Source organism: Anolis carolinensis, chromosome 2 (assembly GCF_035594765.1).
Source record: "Anolis carolinensis isolate JA03-04 chromosome 2, rAnoCar3.1.pri, whole genome shotgun sequence".
Classification (NCBI taxonomy): Eukaryota; Metazoa; Chordata; class Lepidosauria; order Squamata; family Dactyloidae; genus Anolis; species Anolis carolinensis.
This window is the reverse complement of record NC_085842.1, coordinates 25,452,941-25,472,175: the sequence shown is the minus strand read 5'-3', so window position 1 is coordinate 25,472,175 and position 19,235 is coordinate 25,452,941. Positions and strand designations below refer to the sequence as shown.

The 19,235-nt window shown below is 43.0% G+C and overlaps 1 protein-coding gene across 1 annotated transcript in view; it reads right to left on the bottom strand.

The window, feature by feature from the left end:
- cfb (complement factor B) overlaps positions 1-19,235 on the bottom strand; it is a 150,349-nt gene that overhangs the window by 24,783 nt on the left and 106,331 nt on the right. Inside the window, exons 36-41 of the mRNA XM_062969325.1 lie at positions 13,340-13,514; positions 7,086-7,295; positions 4,361-4,546; positions 2,406-2,579; positions 1,132-1,227; positions 518-654 (exon numbers count right to left, since the gene is read on the bottom strand). Of these exons, the coding sequence (XP_062825395.1) occupies positions 518-654; positions 1,132-1,227; positions 2,406-2,579; positions 4,361-4,546; positions 7,086-7,295; positions 13,340-13,514 (978 nt within the window). The remainder of the gene's footprint in view (positions 1-517; positions 655-1,131; positions 1,228-2,405; positions 2,580-4,360; positions 4,547-7,085; positions 7,296-13,339; positions 13,515-19,235) is intronic.

Here is a 19,235-nt window from a genome sequence, read left to right as displayed (position 1 = left end):
GACATTATTCAAGGTGATGAACATATTTGAGGGTATAGACTTCAGCACATTAGATAGTTTCCTTGAAAGTTAAGAGCACAACTCAAGGTAGATTCATTGCCACAAATAACATAGGAGCAATCAGCTGCCATTGTGCAGAGTTTGACTTCTTCCCTTACACACAACCACATTTATTATTTTGGACCATGAACCCAAATTCCTGGAAGGTCAACACTTCCCTTGGGCATACATATTCTCTCTCTATCACTTTCACACAAGGACACACTCGTTAGAGCCTCTGACAACCCTGGGTTCTTCCATCAAAAGGTACTAAAATAGAATTCCTTATATGTGTTTTATCAGTTTAACTATGTTGTACCCCACCTTGAACCACAAGAAGAGGTGGGTAACAAATAATCTATTACTATTATTATTTCCAAGGTGAGAACAATCTTGTTCAAGTCATAAGGGCTGCCTTTTGACGCCGTTCTGAGACTCATCCTCAGGCCAGAAAGAATTTCTGCAGAACTGTCCATACCTTCTCAATTAACTTGATTGACATGTTCTGAGCTTCCTGGAATTGGTCCTTCTTAATGCTCCGCGAGGAATCAATGACAATGTAGATGTTCAGTGAGCCGTCCTTCTCAATCTTGATTCTCCGCTTCCCTGTAGTGGCTGTGGAAGAAAAGATCCAGAGATGGGGCAGAGTGGGGGATTCCTCAGCATTGTCCATAGGTCTATAGGTGGCACAGAACCCCAACCATTATATTATGTCTACCAAACCTTTCTAAAATATCTCAAAATACCTTCTCAATTTTTTCCTGCTAAAAATTGCACTGAAGGTATCAAAACTATCTAATTTGGCAAAAGTTTTCTTTGTTTCTCTCTACTCCTCCCAAACACTCACAAACAGCCAAAATCCAATCAGTCATGGCAACCCATTGAGCAACATTGGGCAAGTCACATGCTCTCAGCTTCAGAGGAAGGCAAAAGAAATCTAGCCAACACCCCCTCCTCCCCATGATAGAGCAGTCATCAATCAGAAAGGTTGATGACTGAAGGCACACAATAACAACAACAACACTGTCTCTCCTTTCAGGGCACCCAAAAGAGGCTTCTTTGTATGAAGCCCCACTCATAAAAACTACTTACAAACATTTTTATCAGAATCGATGGACTCAACAGTTTCAGTGAGGGATGTAATGAACTTGGAGGAGACCTCTTCTGGAGTGTCAAAGCTGTATGGGCCTGGAAAGGAAAATATGGAGGCAGAATTAGCAATACAAGTACAACAACAACACAAATTATAATCCACCCTATCTCCTCAAGGAGACTCAGGGCATGGCCACAAGAACTGGCCATGCAGGTTGGCAACTTTTGGGTGTCGATACACATAAAAAGTTAACTTTGCCAAACTCTTTGGACCAAAGCAGGGCATGTGCTGTTGCTTATCTGTAACCCAAGCTTTTTTTGCCTGAAGCCCAAAAAGATTTGTTCCAAATGCTTTTTGGATACCCCTAGATTACAAGAGTCCTCCACACAGCCATATAACCCAGAATGTCAAGGCAGATAATCCACAATATTTTCTTTGAACTGGATTATCTGAGTCCACACTGCCATATAGTCCAGTTCAATGTGGATTTTATACAGCTGTGTGGAAGGGGTCCAAGATCAAATCCTACAACTGTCCCCATTTACCAGGGATGATACTGTTTAATCTTCCATTCTCTCACTTTTATAGCTACTTTAAATATATCCCAGTTCTTCTTTCCTCCTCCCGTTTCCCTGCCTTATTTCAATTGCTGACAAATCCACTTGGTTCTGTTGGAAAATTTCAGCATACTGGCCTCCTGACTCTATATGGCTATTAGAGCAACAGGGATTATAAACAGAACAGGAGTTCTTGCATGTCAGATCTTTCTGTTTATTACTCTCATCTAAACCCCACATTTGCTCTTCCTATCCTTTGAATTACATGGTCATTTAAGCTTGCAAATAGACCATGTCACCTTAGAGACTTTTGGGGGGCCTTTGGCTATATAAAGTGTCCCCCTTCTCAGTCTTGTCTCTCTTTTGATCCTTCTCTCTGATCCTCCTTTAATCTCAACCATTTTTCCTCCTCCAATCAAAGAATGTAGACTATATTTCTAATTGTTTCAGTAGTTAGTTAGGATGTTGGTTGCCCATGCATATGTAAATGCAAAGATATTAATAAACTTTAAGATGTAACCTATAACTGCCTATCTTGGGTTTGTTTTTGTTTTTTTAAGTCAAGTCTATGTGAACACGCCAGGTGAATAGGTTTGTCCATTTAGTTCAATATTCTCTGGTTGACAGCAGAGGTTCTCAGCAGAAGATCTCAGGCATAATTCCTAGCATGCGGAATGAGACTCCTCCCCACCTGTCACTCAATTCAATTTGCTTACTTCGGCATTCTGGTTCTGCTCCACTCCACATTCCTGACTCTTGGCAAACCCGCTCTTTGGATCCCACAAGAGAGAGACCTCTTTCACAGGTGTACTGGACCTTGTATTCGATCCTGTATTGCATGCCAGCTTTTCGGGCACCAATTGGGATGCCGGGGTTGGGACAGTGGCCAGCTGTGTGGGAAACAATGATGGAACTTTCAATGATATTTTAATAATAAATATCAGATGGTGTATGCAAATAAATCAGATTTTTTGAGGGGAAGTCTCCTACCGGTGAGACTCCAACTACTAATAATCTTTGTTATCCCAGTCATGTATATTTTCTAATTCATGCAATGGTGTAAACAAATACAGTTAGAATGCCACATGTCAATATTGTCAAGCTGAACATCAACTGCATTCTCTTAACTGATTCACAACTGAGCGCTTGCAAAGAATATCTTGACTTGCAGAAGAAAGAAGCTATTTGATGTGCACAGATTCCAGGTCCTGGACTGGCATACTCTGTCAATATTATTTTACAGAAAAACAAAATTGCTCAGGCTTAATTTTATTTATTCTGGTTTGTTTCTTGAAGATTTTTTTCATTTCATTTATTTATTTACAGTATTCATATTCTGCCCTTCTCACCCCGAAGGGAGCTCAGCTCACAGAACACATATGTGGCAAACATTCAGTGCTGATTATAACAATGACAAGACAGACAACAGATAGAGGTATATATAGGCTTTCCCATCTTTGGCATCTTTGGAGGCTGTGGTTGGTTCCGGCCACCGGGGGTGCTGTCGCTCCGTCTCCCTGCAGAAGAGCTTTCTTTGTTTGTAAACTTCCTCCTTTTTCTGATCAAACATCTAGCCTAAATACCTCTCCACTTTAATGCGGTTCCTATTTATTTACTCACATTTGTTTTTGAACTGCTAGGTAGGCAGAAGTTGAGCTAAAGGTCTGGAGCTCACCCTGACCTGGGCTTCGAACTCTCAGACGTCCAGTTGGCAAGATTTATTACAACTTGGTGTTTAATCTGCTGTGCAAAAGCCAAGTCCTGCAGCTCATTCTGCAGCTCATGACTCCACATAGCTGAAACAGTTGTTAATTTATTGATACTGTTCTGTTTCTAATCACTCTAAAATGCATCATTAGTGATTTACTGCATCTTTCTGGGATCCAGGATAAACCTATCAAAAGTGATGCTTCCCTGATTGTTTCTCCTAAAGCAACCTACATCCTGGTGGGGCAGGCTTGTTTTCTACTGCTTCCGAGACTAGACATGAATCCAAATTACAGGAAAAGAAATTCCACCTAAACATTAGGACGAACTTCCTGGTGGTAAGAGCTGTTTGGCAGTGGAATAGACTTCCAGTAGTGTCTTCTCTGGAGATCTTTAAACAGAGGCTGTATGAACTCTATGATTCAATGATGATAACTGAGCATGGTGACAAATAATAGAATCATAGAATCCAGCCCGCTGCCATGCAAGAAAACATCAGGCACCCCTGAGAAATGGTCATCTAGTCTCTGCTTAAAATTCTCCAGCAAAGGAGACTCCACCACACCCACAAGCAGCCTATTCCATTGCCAAACAGCTCTGATTGTCAGAAAATTCTTCCTAATGTTTAGGTGGAATCTTTTTTCCTGCAATTTGAATCCATTGCTCCATGTCCTAGGTTCCGGAGTATCAGAAAACAAGCTTGCTTCTTCCTAAGTATGACATCCTTTAAAGTATTTAAACATGGCTGTCATCTCGCCTCTCAGCCTCCTTTCTCCAAACTCAATATCCCCACCTCTCTGAGCTACTCCCCATAAGACTTGGTTTCCAAATCTTTGATCATTTTGGTGGCCCTTCTCTGGACATATTCCAGTTTGTCAATGAATGTAGTCAACAGATGGACACAGTGAGAACTTCTATTGCCTACTTCTTCCCCAAAGAGGAAGACTTTGCAAAACAATCTCACCTCCGTCATCACATATGGTTGTCTCTCCACTCCACTTTCCATTGGGGAGGCAGGTGCGCTTCTGGGATCCTCGCATAATGTATCCTCCATAGCACTCGAACGTCAGCTCCTGGCTTACATTGTAGTAGGGCTGCCTTGGCTCATACATGCCATTTTCAAAATCCAAAGGTCTTTGGCAACGGATGTCTGGAACAAAGGGCCAGTGTCAGAAAGGGAGAGGTCTAGCTTTCAGCCTGCATGTTTGGCCAGTCTCATAAGTCTCATAAGATATTCCTTACCACAGTTTGTCTCAAGTGCTCTGCACAAAAATCAATCTTCTGATATGAAGAAATAGCATTCAAAATTAGCAGACTAAGTATTCACTAAAGTACCAGCAAAACCAAGTATGCAAAAGCAGTTTCAAAGTTACATCCAGGAGCAAGATTTCCAGGAGCTTAACAAAAAGCAATGACCAACTTTGAATCCCAACAAAGATTACTGAAAGCAAAAGCAAGAAACTCTAATCCAAGGGTTGCTGCACTTAAACTAGAATAATATGCAAAAACTTGAAAACATGAACATGACCATAATCCAAAAGCTGGATACTTGAACTTGACTATAATCCCAAAGGCTTGAAACTTGAATCAAGATTTGTACTCCAAACAGGAGGCTTGGAACTTAAACAGGAAAACAAGATACAGACCCAAGAACAGAACTCCTAACTCGGAGCTCCCAAGACAAGAAAATTCACACATGAAAATCAAGTGTTGATCTCCCCACCAAACATTGACTCCAATTCCTTAAGAGTACTCCCTCTTGCCCATGACATCACTCTTTCTCATACCTGGATTTCCTTTGTTTATCTTTCAGTCTCTGGGAACAACGAATTTGTCTCTGTTTCTCACTATCCCTTCTGAGCTGTAAACACTGTGTTATCTGTAACCCTCCTGTCTCCTCCACATTCCTTTCAGAGTAAATCCCTGGACAGTTCTCATGAGAATCACTGCCTGTTTCCCCAACAACAGATTTACCCAAAACATTCCCATTATCTGTAAAAAAAACTTTCACTTTCCCCCACAGAAACACCAGGCTCAAACAGAAAATCCCCATCCTTATCCTCAGAGGCTTCACAGGCCTCAACAATGGCTAACCTATATGTTTGACATTCTGCAACTTATGAATTCACATATCTGAAACATTTGTTAATTTACTGATACTGTTCTGTTTCTACTAACACTAAAATACATTATTATTGATTAACTGCATCTTTCTGGGATCCAGGACAAATCTGTCAAAAGTATTGCTTCTTTGGTTGTTTCTCTTGAAACAACATACATCCTATATGGATCCAGGTATCTTCTTTTAAGATCATTGTAACAACCATCTAAAGTAGGCATGGGCAAACCAGTCCTCCAGGTGTTTTGGACCAGCAGGCTGTTAAGAATTGTGGGTGTGAAGTCCAAAACACCTGGAGGGCAAAAATTTGCCCATGCCTGATCTAAAGATAGGTAGAGTTCTAAACTACCACCTTGATGCCTACTCACTTTCATTTTTGACAACTGAACAAGTCAAGCACCAAAATAATTTGTGAATTTAGATGTTTAGTGCTGTTTGTTAATCGCTGTAAGAAATATATGCATCCTTAACAATTTACTGCATTCTTCTCACAATGTTGTCATTAGGGGTACGGGATATTTGATAGGTGACATTAGAATGACTGACTGAGAAGCCACCTGAAGCACAGGACCACCATGAAAATGAAATACCATGAATAAAGAAATTGCTATATTATTATTATATTTGCCTGAGAAAACACATATTTGGGACTCTCTAACTGCTACAGTGCGAATGGAGGTTGTTGGCCATAGAAATGCACAAGGTCCTAGAGATTCTTACAGAAAACACTTTCAAATTAAATATATGCATAATCAAACCCACAAAAGTCAAACCTGCAAGTATAGTGTGCGATTACACACTGTCTGGACAGATAGTCTTTGTGGATGTTACTTGCACAATTGGTTATAAGCCATACACATGGGTCATTGATCCATATACATAACACCAAACGTGAAGTAGACGAAGTATGGGCTGGAGACCAAATACAGCCTTTGAGACCCCCAAATATTGACCCAGAACTCCCTCTCAAGGATTTCAGACCAATTTCTGTGATTAAAATCAGGTTTTGGTGGTAATCTTTCACTTGAAAGCCACTTCAAATGGGCCAAACCACAGTGGCTGGCTTCACGATGGTTTTGGGGAAGCCTAAGCCACTCAGGCCTCCCTCCCAAAAACAACAGAAATTTGAAAAAATCACAAAAATTGTCTAAAGGGCAGCTGGAAGTAACATTGGGTGACACTGGGCACACTGGAGCAATCTGGTAAGGTGCATTGGGAAGCACAGAGAGGAAAAATTGTTTTTGCCTTCTACCCAGTTGCCCACCCGACATAGATTGATATTCAGTACAGTATACAGGTTGTCCAACAGTTCCTCCATCCCATATTTATGCTGCACTAAAGTATTGTGGATCTTAGCTGAAGACAGTTGTCCTTGGAGGTTGTGTTTGTGTGAGTATGCGACAAGAAACATCAACATCTACATCCCACATTTGAGGTGTCATGGAAACTATATTTGGAGAGTTATGGAACTGGTTGTTCCATGAAATTTTAGCTGACTGAAATACTGCTTCCAGGCCACCATGATAGGCAGGAACTCTCTATTTAGCAGGCAACAAGTGTCTTTTCATACCATAGCACTTGGCTTGGTGGATGGCAACTCGATTTGGTTTTCGCATAGGGCTCCACTTTCCATTAAACCCGCAATGCCGAAACTCAGTAGGGTATGGATATTGTCCAACTGGGCAACTGTATAGCAACAGCGAGCCATTTTCCAGCACAGTATAGTTGCCTCCTATAATCGTGGCTGTTTCAGGGTCACAGGTAAAAGCATCAGTTGGATCTAGGGGGAAAACATAGTAGAAGCTTAAAATACATTGTAATCAGAGAGCCACAGCCCATTCATAGTCATAGAGTAGACATTACTCCAGGTGGATGGCTGGAACTCTCTCCCCAGAGAGATCAGGCAGGTCCCTACCCTCCTTACTTTTCGGAAGAGCCTGAAAACTTGGCTCTTCCAACAGGCCTTTGGTGACTAATCTCCATAGTAAATGATCAACCTGTTGCCTATTTTATCTTTATTGCACGTCAGTTTTTTAGCCGGCAATAGTTCCTTGTGTACGCCTTCCCCAGCACTTTAATGGGAACAATAGCTCTGGTATCTACCTCTGTCTAATGATAACTGACACTACTTGAATTTTTTTGGCTCAGTTCTTTTTGGAGCCAACCCAGGATTTTATCAGTATATTTATTGTATGCAACCTCATTTGTTTTATTATTTGTTTTATTGTTGATTGACTTGTTTTATTGCTATGTTTTTATATTGTCTGGGCTTGGCCCCATGTAAGCCACCCCGAGTCCCTTCAGGGAGATGGGGCGGGGTATAAAAATAAAATTATTATTATTATTATTATTATTATTATTATTATTATTATTATTATTATTATTATTATCTTGGCACATTAGAAACACACGAAGTCCAGATTTCATCTGGGGGACCAGCTGCCAAACCTGCCACCAAGTTGCTCTTTTTTCTATACTAGATAAACTGTAGTTTCTGTTAAGAAAGACATCCATGTACAAGTCTCAGATTAACTTGTACAGATTGAAGTCCACTTAGAATAAAATCACAGAGTTGGAAGAAACACCAAGGGCCATCCAGTTCAACTCTCTTCTGCCATGAAGGAATACACAGTGATAGTATACCTAAAATAGGTTCCTACAGTCACTTATGGACCCAACATCAAACAATTGGACATGAGTTCATGACTCGGCATTTTGTATGGTTTTAATCTGTTAATTGATTTATATATGTTTTCATTGCTTATATGTTTAGATTGTTTATATTTTGATGGGATGTGTTTTATTGTTTACCTGTGCAGCATTTATTTTTTGCCGGATTTGTAAACTGCCTTGAGTATCTCTCTCCCCCCCCCTCCCCCCCCGGGTCGAGAAAGATGGGGTAAAAATGAAGTAAGTAAGTAAATAATTGTACTCAGCCATGAGTGATAGCTTATTATGAATTGTATGATGATGATGCCATGCAGGAATACACAGCCATAGCACTTCCGACAAACAAGTCGGTTGCCATAAGTCAAGAGGTGATTTAAAATAACACACATTCAGAAACTATCCAGCAAATGTACATCTGGGACTTCAACAAGCATTTATCATCACTTTCAGTTCTTCTACATCCAAACAAATTTTCCTGAATTAATTCTTCCAGGATTAGTTCATGAAAACACTTTGCATTTTTGAGCTCAAATATTTACTGATTCTTGCCGGGGGCTGTGCATCCTCCACAGTTACTCCTAGGATATGTTGGCTTACCTGTCCAAAAGGCCAAAAATGCCACAAGGATGTAGGCAAAAGAGTAAAGTTGCTGCATTTCGGTTTCTTTGTTCGGCACACCTTGCTTCAGTGGTGGCAGGACCAATGCAGTTCTGCTGATCTATGAAATTGTTGGTCTTTCCTCTTCAGAAATGTATTGCTGGGTAACTCCACCCCAAGTGAAACAGCTGAGTTTTGGGAAATAGCATAAGTCTACATTAAGCAACTCCAGGGCGGGAGTGAAGGCAAGTTGGATGTTGGCCTGCAGGTGGACAGGAATCCGGCAGATAATCTGCGGAGAGGAAATGAGAGAAATATCCAAATATCTAGGAGGCAATTAAGCAGGGAAATCCCCCAGTATAGACACATCAGTTTCAAAATGTGCTCATTTTGATAAATTCACTTAGGATAGAAGTGGGCTACGTCCTCAATAGTTTGCCAAGCTGGGTTCCATGAACCTTGTCCCTGTCCCTCCCCTTGTATTTGCTTTTTTGAATGAGACTATATTTATTCAGCTGAATTTCCTCGTTTTATTAGGCATCAGTGTGTTATGTGATTTCAGGGTCCAGATTGTCAAGCCTCCAGAAGACCAGATCAGACACAGATGGGTTGAAGGCAAAATCAAAGGCATTTATTCTCCTTGCCCAAAGAGGATGTCAGTGGAGTCTGCACCTTCAAAGACTGACATTCTTCAATGCAAGCATACAGAAATACTGATAGCACTTTGACAGCTCTTCAAAACAAAGGAACATCGCTACACCAGCCCTGATTGGTCTAAAATGTGGCTGACTAGAATCCGCTCCTTGGTTGTTCTGGGACTTTGTCTGTCGCATTGCTAGTCAGCTCCAGTTGTGGCAGGAAATTTAATAAACTGCCATTGGATTATTCTGAAGACTTGTGTCCGTTTGTTGATCCTCCCAGGAGTGGGGCCCAATTGGAAAGGAATGCGGTGAGGCAAGAGATTATGGGCTGAAATGGGTTTTGGTATCCCAGCCTCAGTGAATGCAATGGGTGCCAGTCAGGTAAACAAAAGGTGCTCAGGGTGTTGGCATATACAATGGAGATCTCATGGAAGGGGGCCTGGCACAAAACTGTAGAAGAGAAAATGTTACCAGTGGCTTTTCTGGGGAAAAGATAGGCAACATTCCAGAGATGAGTTCATTGAAGGTTAGTTTAGAATTAAAGGAGAGGTCAATATGTGCTTACTGTCTGTCCCAGTGGAGCTGCGGACCCTGGGGTTCATATGTTTGGGATCAAATGTAGCAAGAAATTTGATCCTTCAGAAGTAAGCAATTGATTGCTATCAAAGTCCAGCTTAAAGTTGCCAGGTAGAGAAAAAGTGTAAACACCAGAATGGATTCTTCTGAAAAATAAGAGTTCTGACACGCAGAGAGAGTAGATAACTTGGGTTGTATTTACATTGTTGAGGAAATACAGTTTGATGTCACTTTAACTGCCATGGTTCAATGCTATGGAATCATGGCCTTTGTAGTTTTACAAAGTCTTTAGCCTTCTCAGCTAGAGTGCTGATGGCTCACCAAAGTACAACTCCATAGATTTTTTGGGGATTGAGCCATAGTAGTTGAAGCGAGGTCAGAATGCATTCATTCTATTGTATAGATGCCAGCCAGGTGTATTTATTTATTCATTTATTTATTTACAGTATTTATATTCCGCCCTTCTCACCCCGAAGGGGACTCAGGGAGGATCACAATGCACATATACATGGCAAACATTCAGTTACATTAGACATACAACATATAGACAGACTCAGAGGCAATTTAACATTTTCCAGCTTCCAGCTTCATGAGAGTATGCTCGATTCTGGACACAGGGAGAGATGACGCTTCACTGTTCAATTGTGTCCTTGATGGAGTACTTCCTCATTCCTTTCTGCATGCTGGAAGTTTTTATGGTGTCGTAAATTATTTAAATTAGCCTAAAGTGGTACCTAAATTTTCTACTTAACAGGTGCAACTGTCTTTCAAGCTGCTTAGGTCAACAACGAGCTAGGCTATTAAATGGTTGGGAGCTCAATCCGACCCGGGCTTCGATCTCATGACCTCTCGGTCAGTAGTGATTTATTGCAGCTGGCTACTAACCAGGTCCGCCACAGCCTGACCTTAGGTGTAGGGCTTTTTTGGTGAAAGTGTTACTGAGAAATCATTCCCCTCAAAATATGAATTTGACAATGTTATATAAATCTTCATGAACTGGCAGATCTACTGTCTTGCACTGTTCAGTGGACTGCTCCTGGGGGTTCATTCATAGGTTTCTATTTAACGATCTCTCAATTCCAGCAGACTGCCTTTCCAGATTCTGCAACTTCAAAGAAGCCAACCAGACTGTGCCTCCCACCTCCCTTTCCAATGTTGTAGCCTGGAATGTATGCCTAGATGTGTGTACCCAATTTGCATGATTTTATCACAATGGGATGAGAGGCAAGAGGAAGAGTTGCTTAATGTATACACTCAAAAGGGTTCTCATTCCCATAGATGAGATCTGCACCAACTTCATTGACTGAAGCTTTCCCCATGGATTTATTGATTTATTTATTTACTGTATTTATACCCCGCTCTTCTCACCCCAAAGGGGACTCAGAACGGCTTGCAAATTATGGCAAAAATTCAATGCCGCATAATACACACAACAATGAATATAACATCAAATTGTAAAGCAATTAAAACAAACAAACAGTTAAAATATATAAATACAACAAAAAATTAAAACCATACATATTGCTGAGTCTTGATTTTCCATTCTTCTTGATTTTCCCACAATCATTATTCCAGCTGCCAGATTGAGGTCAGTTGACTCTATGGTCAATGTCTTGTAGACGTTGACCATAGAGTTGGGCCAGAGGACCTACAGATTCTAAAGAGAATACTACTCTAGCCACCTGTAGGTCCTTTAGTGTGATTCTATGGTCAATTTCTGGTGGATGTTGACTGTAGTGTCATGCTGGAGGACCCAGAGATTCCAGGGATTCTGTGAAGTCTTGGCCCTGCCTTTTCCTCTCCTTTGCTTTACTTCCTCCTGTTTATAGGTTTTCCCAATAGTGTAGATACCTCACTTCGTATTAGTTTTGGGTGGAACATAAAATTCTCTTAGAAGCTTAGATGGTCTATTCTATTTGCCTGTATAGAGCTCTTTTGCCAGACTCCTCCTTTTATCTTCAGTAGAGCTACAGAGACCTGAGGCCTGGTCATTGTCTGGTAACCTTAGGCCCTGGCAATCCAAAACAAGCATCCTTAGCACCTGCATTCAGCAGCATTTATATACCACCAGTCCCAGAGACAACAGAGGCTTTTGACCAACTAAAGCCAGGCTGTGGCGCAGGCTGGTTAGTAGCCAGCTGCAATAAATCACTATGACCAAGAGGTCATGAGTTTGAGGCCAGCCCATGTCGGAGTGAGCACCCGACAATTAAAATAAAAAATAGCCCCCGCTTGTTGTTGACCTAAGCAACCCGAAAGATAGTTGCATCTATCAAGTAGGAAATTTAGCTACCACTATGTGGGGAGGCTAATTTAACTAAAAATGTACAACATCATAAAATTGTCCAGCAGCCGTTTGGAGTGAGTAAGTTGGCATCACAGTGGATGAAGAAGCAGCTGCTCCCCCCGTGACCGGAATTGAGCATACCCTCAGGAAGCTGGAAGCTGGAGAAGGTTAAATTGCCTCTGTGTCTGTCTCTGTCTCTGTCTGTGTTCATAAGGCATTGAATGTTTGCCTTATATGTGTACAATGTGATCTGCCCTGAGACCCCTTCGGGTCGGCAGAATATAAATACTGCAAATAAATAAATAAATAAATAAATAAATAAATAAATAAAGCTTCATAAGAAAGAAGGTTGAGACAGCTTATAAGTGTCAGCTTATGAACCATCACTTTGCATCAGAGGCAGAAGACTTTCGAGGACTCCAGAGAGATGACTGCAACCAGCAAAATCTCCTTTTGTAATGTTATTGTTTTAAGCTATATTTCAATAGCCCTGGGTGGGATTAACCCTTTATTCATCTTGTTTTCAGTAAACTCATTTTGTAAACTCAACTTGCCTAAAGTGCCTCTGTATGTTAAGGGTCTTGATCTTAACAGAAAGTATACAGATAGCCCCCTAGTAAAGCCAGACACTATAGTTTTCCCAAAGGCTCGGGCGTGCCATCACATGTGACATGACAGCCCTATATCCCTGAATATCAAGGCAGAAAATCCCACAATATCTGCTTTGAACTGGGTTATCTGAGTCCACACTCAGATAATGTGGGATTTTCTGCCTTGATATTCTGGGTTATATGGCTGTGTGGAAGGGCCCTCAGATTGAGAGAGGGATGAATTCTGGACCGAATAATGTTGTGGAATATAATGCACAGTTCTCTGTGTGATAGTGAACAGAATTATAAGCGAACAGATGAAAGTAACGAAAGAATGCACAACTTTCTTTTCACAAAATGCAATTTAATATACAACAGCTAGCCTGACATCCATCCTATGGGATTTAAAGACACCAATTCTATTTACACAGAGTGTCCCAGGTGTGGTGGGAAGGGCAGGTCTACAGGAATCCCAGGTCCTCTTCGCTCAGTTTCTCCTTGAGCCACGGCATGACCTTGAAGAGGTTGATATGGAAATCCCTGGCATGTCTGGGGGAGTTGTTCTGAACGTTTTTAAGGTCGCAGGGGATTTTCTTGGATTTACAGACATTAACAACACCCCAACTGATCACGCCCACCTAAAAAAAAAAGGAAAAACAGTAACATGAGAAACTTTACAGTGGGAAGAAAATTTCATTTGCCGCCAGAATGGCATAGCTTGTCACTTAGGCTGGTAGAACAAACACAGTTTGACACTACTTTAATGTCATGGCCCAATGCCATAGAATCCTGGGAGTAGTAGTTTGGCAAGGTACCAGCATTCTTTGGCAAGGAAAGCTAAAGCGCCACAGCTAGCATAGCAGGTGAAACTGCCAGCTACAAAATATCTTGCCAACCGGAAGACTGGCAGTTCAAGCCGTGGGTGGGCTGAGCTTCCACTGTCAGCCTAGCTTCTGCTCACCTAGCAGTTTGAAAACAGCCATGTTAGTAGATAAATAGGTACTGCTTTGGCAGGAAGATAAAAGGCATATCTGAAAAACATGTTGGCAGTTCGATCGGGAAGGTATCCATGAACGATGGGCTCCTCGGCATGGGAGAATGAAACAACAGCTCCTCCCCATGGCCGAGCAAACACAGTCTCCAGATGCCGGAGAGGCAAAAAAGAGGGAAGCCTTGCTTCTATTTATGTACTGTCTGTCTTTTTCAATTGTACTAGCTGTGCCCGGCCACGCGTTGCTGTGGCGTTGTCTGGTGCTGTTGGTGAGAAATTGTTGAGGTAGTGGTGGTATTGAATGTCTGTTGTATGGTTGTCTTTATGTTTAGTATGCACACTGAAGTGAATTATATGGCAGTGTGGACTCAAGATAATCCAGTTCAAAGCAGATAATATAAGATCATATAAGATTCTAAATGGGTTATATAACTGTGTGGAAGGGCCTTGAGTCTACACTGCTGTCATGGAGCCAGATCCCAGGGCTGAATTTCCAAGCCCTGAATCTGACTTCATAACATAAACAATCTTGCAAGCACCTGGCGGGAGAAGATAAAATGAGCCTGGGAACTCAGGGTTGAAAGTATAAACAATTATAATTGATGTAGTGTGTGGGAATGGTAGTAATGTGATCCAGGGGGTGGGATTTGATGATTATATTTGCGTGTGGTATTACGTTGCATCAGAAGTGATAAAATTAGATGTATGTAAACATTAGGTCATTCTCGACTTTTCCAAAGTCATGTATTCTTCAATAAAGATTGGATTTGAGAGCAGCTATCTTTGATCTGCGTTCAGACTGGTCCTTTGAAGTGAGTCTGACATTTAAGTCGAGAATCCAGTTCTCACCCTCCTGCGGAATTCGCAGTGAAGTGATAATGAGTGAAGAAGGAGATCAAAGCCCAAATGGGGCAGGGAGGCCTTTGCAAGGGGCCCGGCCGAAGAGAGAAGAGACGCTGCAAGCCATAGCTTCCTCTACGGGGTACCCCAGGCCGAACGGCGTGACCCAGAGGATTCCCAGGGGAGGAAGAGGCATCTCTGCGGCTGCAGAAACCAGTTGGGGATCTGGAGGAAGTATGCCGGAGACCGTGGCCCTGCGGTTATCCATCCTGGAAACTAATTTATCCAGGCTGTCGGAAACCGTGGGGAGGTTGGTGCCACTATTGGAAGAGAATCTCCAAAAGGAGCCCATCCGATATGGCGCCGAGAGAGAGCCAAGTAAAGAAGGAGATTGGAGCCAGAGGGGCCAGCGAGCGTCAACGCAGAGCCCCGTGGCGGCAAGGGACGAGGGAGATGAGGAATACTGGCAGGAGCTGGAGTTCCGAGACAGAATGGCGCGCGAAGTGGAGCGCCAGCGAGCTCTGGGAACTCTGAGGCCGCCATCTCCAACAGAGCTCCCAACCCCCCGAATGGGCGTCGGGGTGGAAAGGCCACTGGGGCCAGGGATCGGGTCCAGTGGATTCGCAGACGAAGGCGGAGAGGAGCGGGGGATCCAGGAAGAGGAGGAGGATGTGCCGTACGACGAGGAAAGGCGAGATGAGGGGGCTACAGCGAAGCCAGTATGCGGATGGGCGGAAGGGCCGACAGCGGCGGCAGACTTTCGGGAGCCGCGCAGAATGACCACCGGAGTGGGGCGCGGCGTGTTCCAAGGAGCCGCCCGAGGAAACCTGATGCAACCCTTCCCCATGCCTCCCAGACAGCATCAACGGGCCGCAGAATGGATGCCGAGAAGGGAAGATCTCAAACTAGAATACGGAGGGGAATCAGATGAACTGAACTTTTTTCTAATTAGCATCAGAGGATACATGGAAGACAATGCACACACATTCCCCTCCGAAGCAAGCAGGGTTCGAGCCATCGGCAACACACTAAAGCGAGGAGCAGCCAGCTGGTATGTGCAGCTACATGCCAGACGCGACCCATGCCTGAGGTCAGTGCCCCGCTTCCTCGCCGCACTGGAAAACCGGTTCAGAGACCGGCTAGAGCAATTGAGGGCTCGAGACCAGCTGAAAGGAATAAAGCAGAGGGACAAAACAGTGCCCGAGTACGCAGAGGAATTCCTCCACCTCGCGGAAAGGGTACCAGAGTGGTCTGAAGTGACCAAAGTGGAATTATTTAAAGAGGGACTACGCCCCGAGATTTTCAGCTGGGCAGCGCACAGAGACGACCCCGAAACGCTCCAGGGATGGATTCAACTAGCGGGGCGCGTCGAATCCACCCTGGCCCAAGTAAAGCGCTTCAGGAGCAGCAGCGGCCAGCAAAGACCGGTGGCGAGAGGTCGAGGAGAAACGAGGAAGCAGGAAAGACCCGGAGGGAGGCCGGGGATTCCCTCCAGAGGAGACGACAACAAACCTAAACCGGGATGCTTTGTATGTGGGAAGACGGGCCATCGAGCAGCAGAATGCTGGGCCCGGAAGGGGGAGCCGCCAAAACCCCCAAAGCCCAAGCCAGCAACCGGGAGGCGCGCGGAAGAGGAGGTGCAGGCCCCAGAATCTTCAGAAAAACTGGTGAGTCGGGACAAACGCATGATAGTAGTGCCAATCTGCCTCTCGGGGCTAGAAAATCGGGCCACCTGCAAGGCATTTGTGGATTGTGGTTGTTCTAGAAACATTATAACCCCGGAATTAGCAGGAGCGCTGAAATGCCAGCAGATGGCGCTTGACTCCCCAATTGCATTTTCGCAGCTAGATGGATCAGTCGCTGCTGGGGAAGTATCTACAAAGGAAATACGGGGGGTCCCATGTAAAATAGGCAAATGGGAAGGAAGAATATCCTTTGTGATAGCCCCTATTGCCACATACCACGTAATATTAGGGATACCATGGCTCGAACAGGCAAATCCTGAAGTAGATTGGAGAGGAAAGAGCCTAGCATTCAAAGAACAGCAGACGCAATGGGAGATAAGCAAAATTGCAGAAGAGGAGGACGAGGAAGATGAAGCAGATGAGATAGACCCACAGCTATTGCCACCTGAATACAGAGACTTTGTGGATGTTTTCAATCAGAAAGAGGCCAGTAAATTACCTCCCAAAAGGAATATAGAAGTAGAAATTGAAATAACCCCAGGATCAAACTTACCAAAACCAAAAGTATATCCCATGTCTGTGCAGGAGAAGGAGGAATTGAGGAAATATATTGATAAAAACCTGGCGCGAGGCTTCATTAAGCCATCCAATTCTCCTCTCGGGGCCCCAGTGTTATTTAGGAGAAAGAAAGACAACTCCCTACGATTGTGCATTGATTATCGAAATTTAAACGCAATTACTAAGGACAATAAATACCCTATGCCCTTAGTAAAGGATTTAATTACCGTATTGAAGAAAGGGAGCATATTTACTAAACTGGATTTAATTGAAGCGTATCATAAATTAAGAATCAAACCGGAGGATACTTGGAAAACTGCATTTTCCTGCGCATTCGGCCATTTTGAATATAAAATTTTGCCTTTCGGGTTAAAAAATGGAGGCGGTTGCTTTATGCAGCTTATAAATGAAATACTACACCCATTGTTGTACAGAGGGGTATTCATATTTCTTGATGATATCTTGATTGTGAGTGAAGATAAGGAAAAGCACGTAAAATTGGTCCGGGAAGTTTTGCAGAGACTAAGGGAAGCAAAGCTGTACGCAAAACTGTCCAAATGTGAATTTAATAAAACTCAAATTGACTTTCTGGGGTATCGGATATCTCCAGAAGGGTTAGCTATGGATCCAGCTAAAGTATCAGATGTGAAAGAATGGGGAGTGCCTCAAACAAGGAGGCAATTGCAATCATTTCTGGGGTTTGCAAATTTTTACAGACCCTTCATAAAAGGCTTCGCGCAAATAACCGCACCCCTTACGGAACTTTTAAAAACAAAAGGGAAAGGGGAGACAGCAAAAGTAAAAGCTCCTGGCGCCAAACTGAGTTGGACGCCAGAATGCCAAAAGGCATTCGAAACCCTAAAAGAATGCTTCACAGAAGGACCCATCCTAAAACACCCCGATATCAGGAGCCCTTTCATAATCCATTGCGATGCCTCAGACTGTGCGTACGGGGCAGTACTATTGCAAAAAGATCAAAATGGGAACTTAAAACCCTGCGGATATTTGTCCCGGAAGTTCAGCGAAACTGAAAAATGTTGGCCAATATGGGAAAAAGAGGCATTAGCCATATTAAAAGCCTTAGAATGCTGGCGACACTTCCTCGAAGGAAGCGGAATTCCATTTGAAATTTGGTCTGACCATAAGAACCTCCAGTATTTAAAGTCTCCTAGAAAATTGTCCCCCAAACAAATTAGATGGGCGCAATACTTCAGCAGATTCGATTTCCAATTAAAGTTTTTTCAAGGGAAGCAGAATGTCTTGGCAGATGCTCTTTCACGCATGCCTCAACACGAAGGCATAACCACAGCAAAAGAGGGGACAATATTCTCTGACAAACAATGGGGCTTAGCTGTCAGGACAAGAGCACAAACCCAAAAGGAGAACACGGCTTTTGTTGAACTCGGCGGGGAAGATAATTGGGGAAATGAACTGAAACAGTCTTATGAAGGAGATCAATGGATCACATCCAACGCAGAAAAGGGGGAGCAGAAGGGGGGATTTTGGTTTGTAAACAAGAAACTGTATATCCCAGCAATATTAAGGATTAAGATTTTGCATCGTTTTCACAACAACCAGAGCGCTGGTCATACAGGAATTACAAAAACAACAAAGGCAATAGCAAAACATTGTTGGTGGCCAGGAATGAGGAAGGACATAAAGAATCATGTTGTTCAATGTGATGATTGTGCCAGAAATAAATCGAGAGGAGGGAAGCCTATGGGATTATTACAAACAGTAGCGGAACCTACCAGACCTTGGGAATGTGTAGCTATGGACTTTGTGGGGGAACTGCCGGTTAGCAAAGGACATCGTTATATTTGGACAGTATTAGACCTGTTTTCTAAACAAGCCCACTTTATAGCGCTGACGAAACTACCATCGGCCGAGAAACTAGCTGAATTGTACATAAATCATATTTACAAACTACATGGATGTCCCAGTAGAGTGGTCAGTGACAGAGGAGTACAATTCACAGCAAAATTTTGGGAAAAATTCTTGGAAATGCTAGGGGCAGAAAGGAGTCTAAGTTCTGCTTTTCACCCCATGACAAACGGGGCGGTAGAACGTACTCAGCAGACGCTTGGGCAGTTCCTTCGAATGTACTCTAACATGAGACAAAATGACTGGTCTAGGTGGTTGGCTTTTGCGGAACTAGCCTTTAATTCAACTATACATTCAGCAACAAATAAAACCCCCTTTGAAGTAGTTTACGGGTATGAAATACAGCCTTTACCCCAGTTGCCAAGATGGACAGAAAATGAGGAAACAGAGGCAGGGAAATG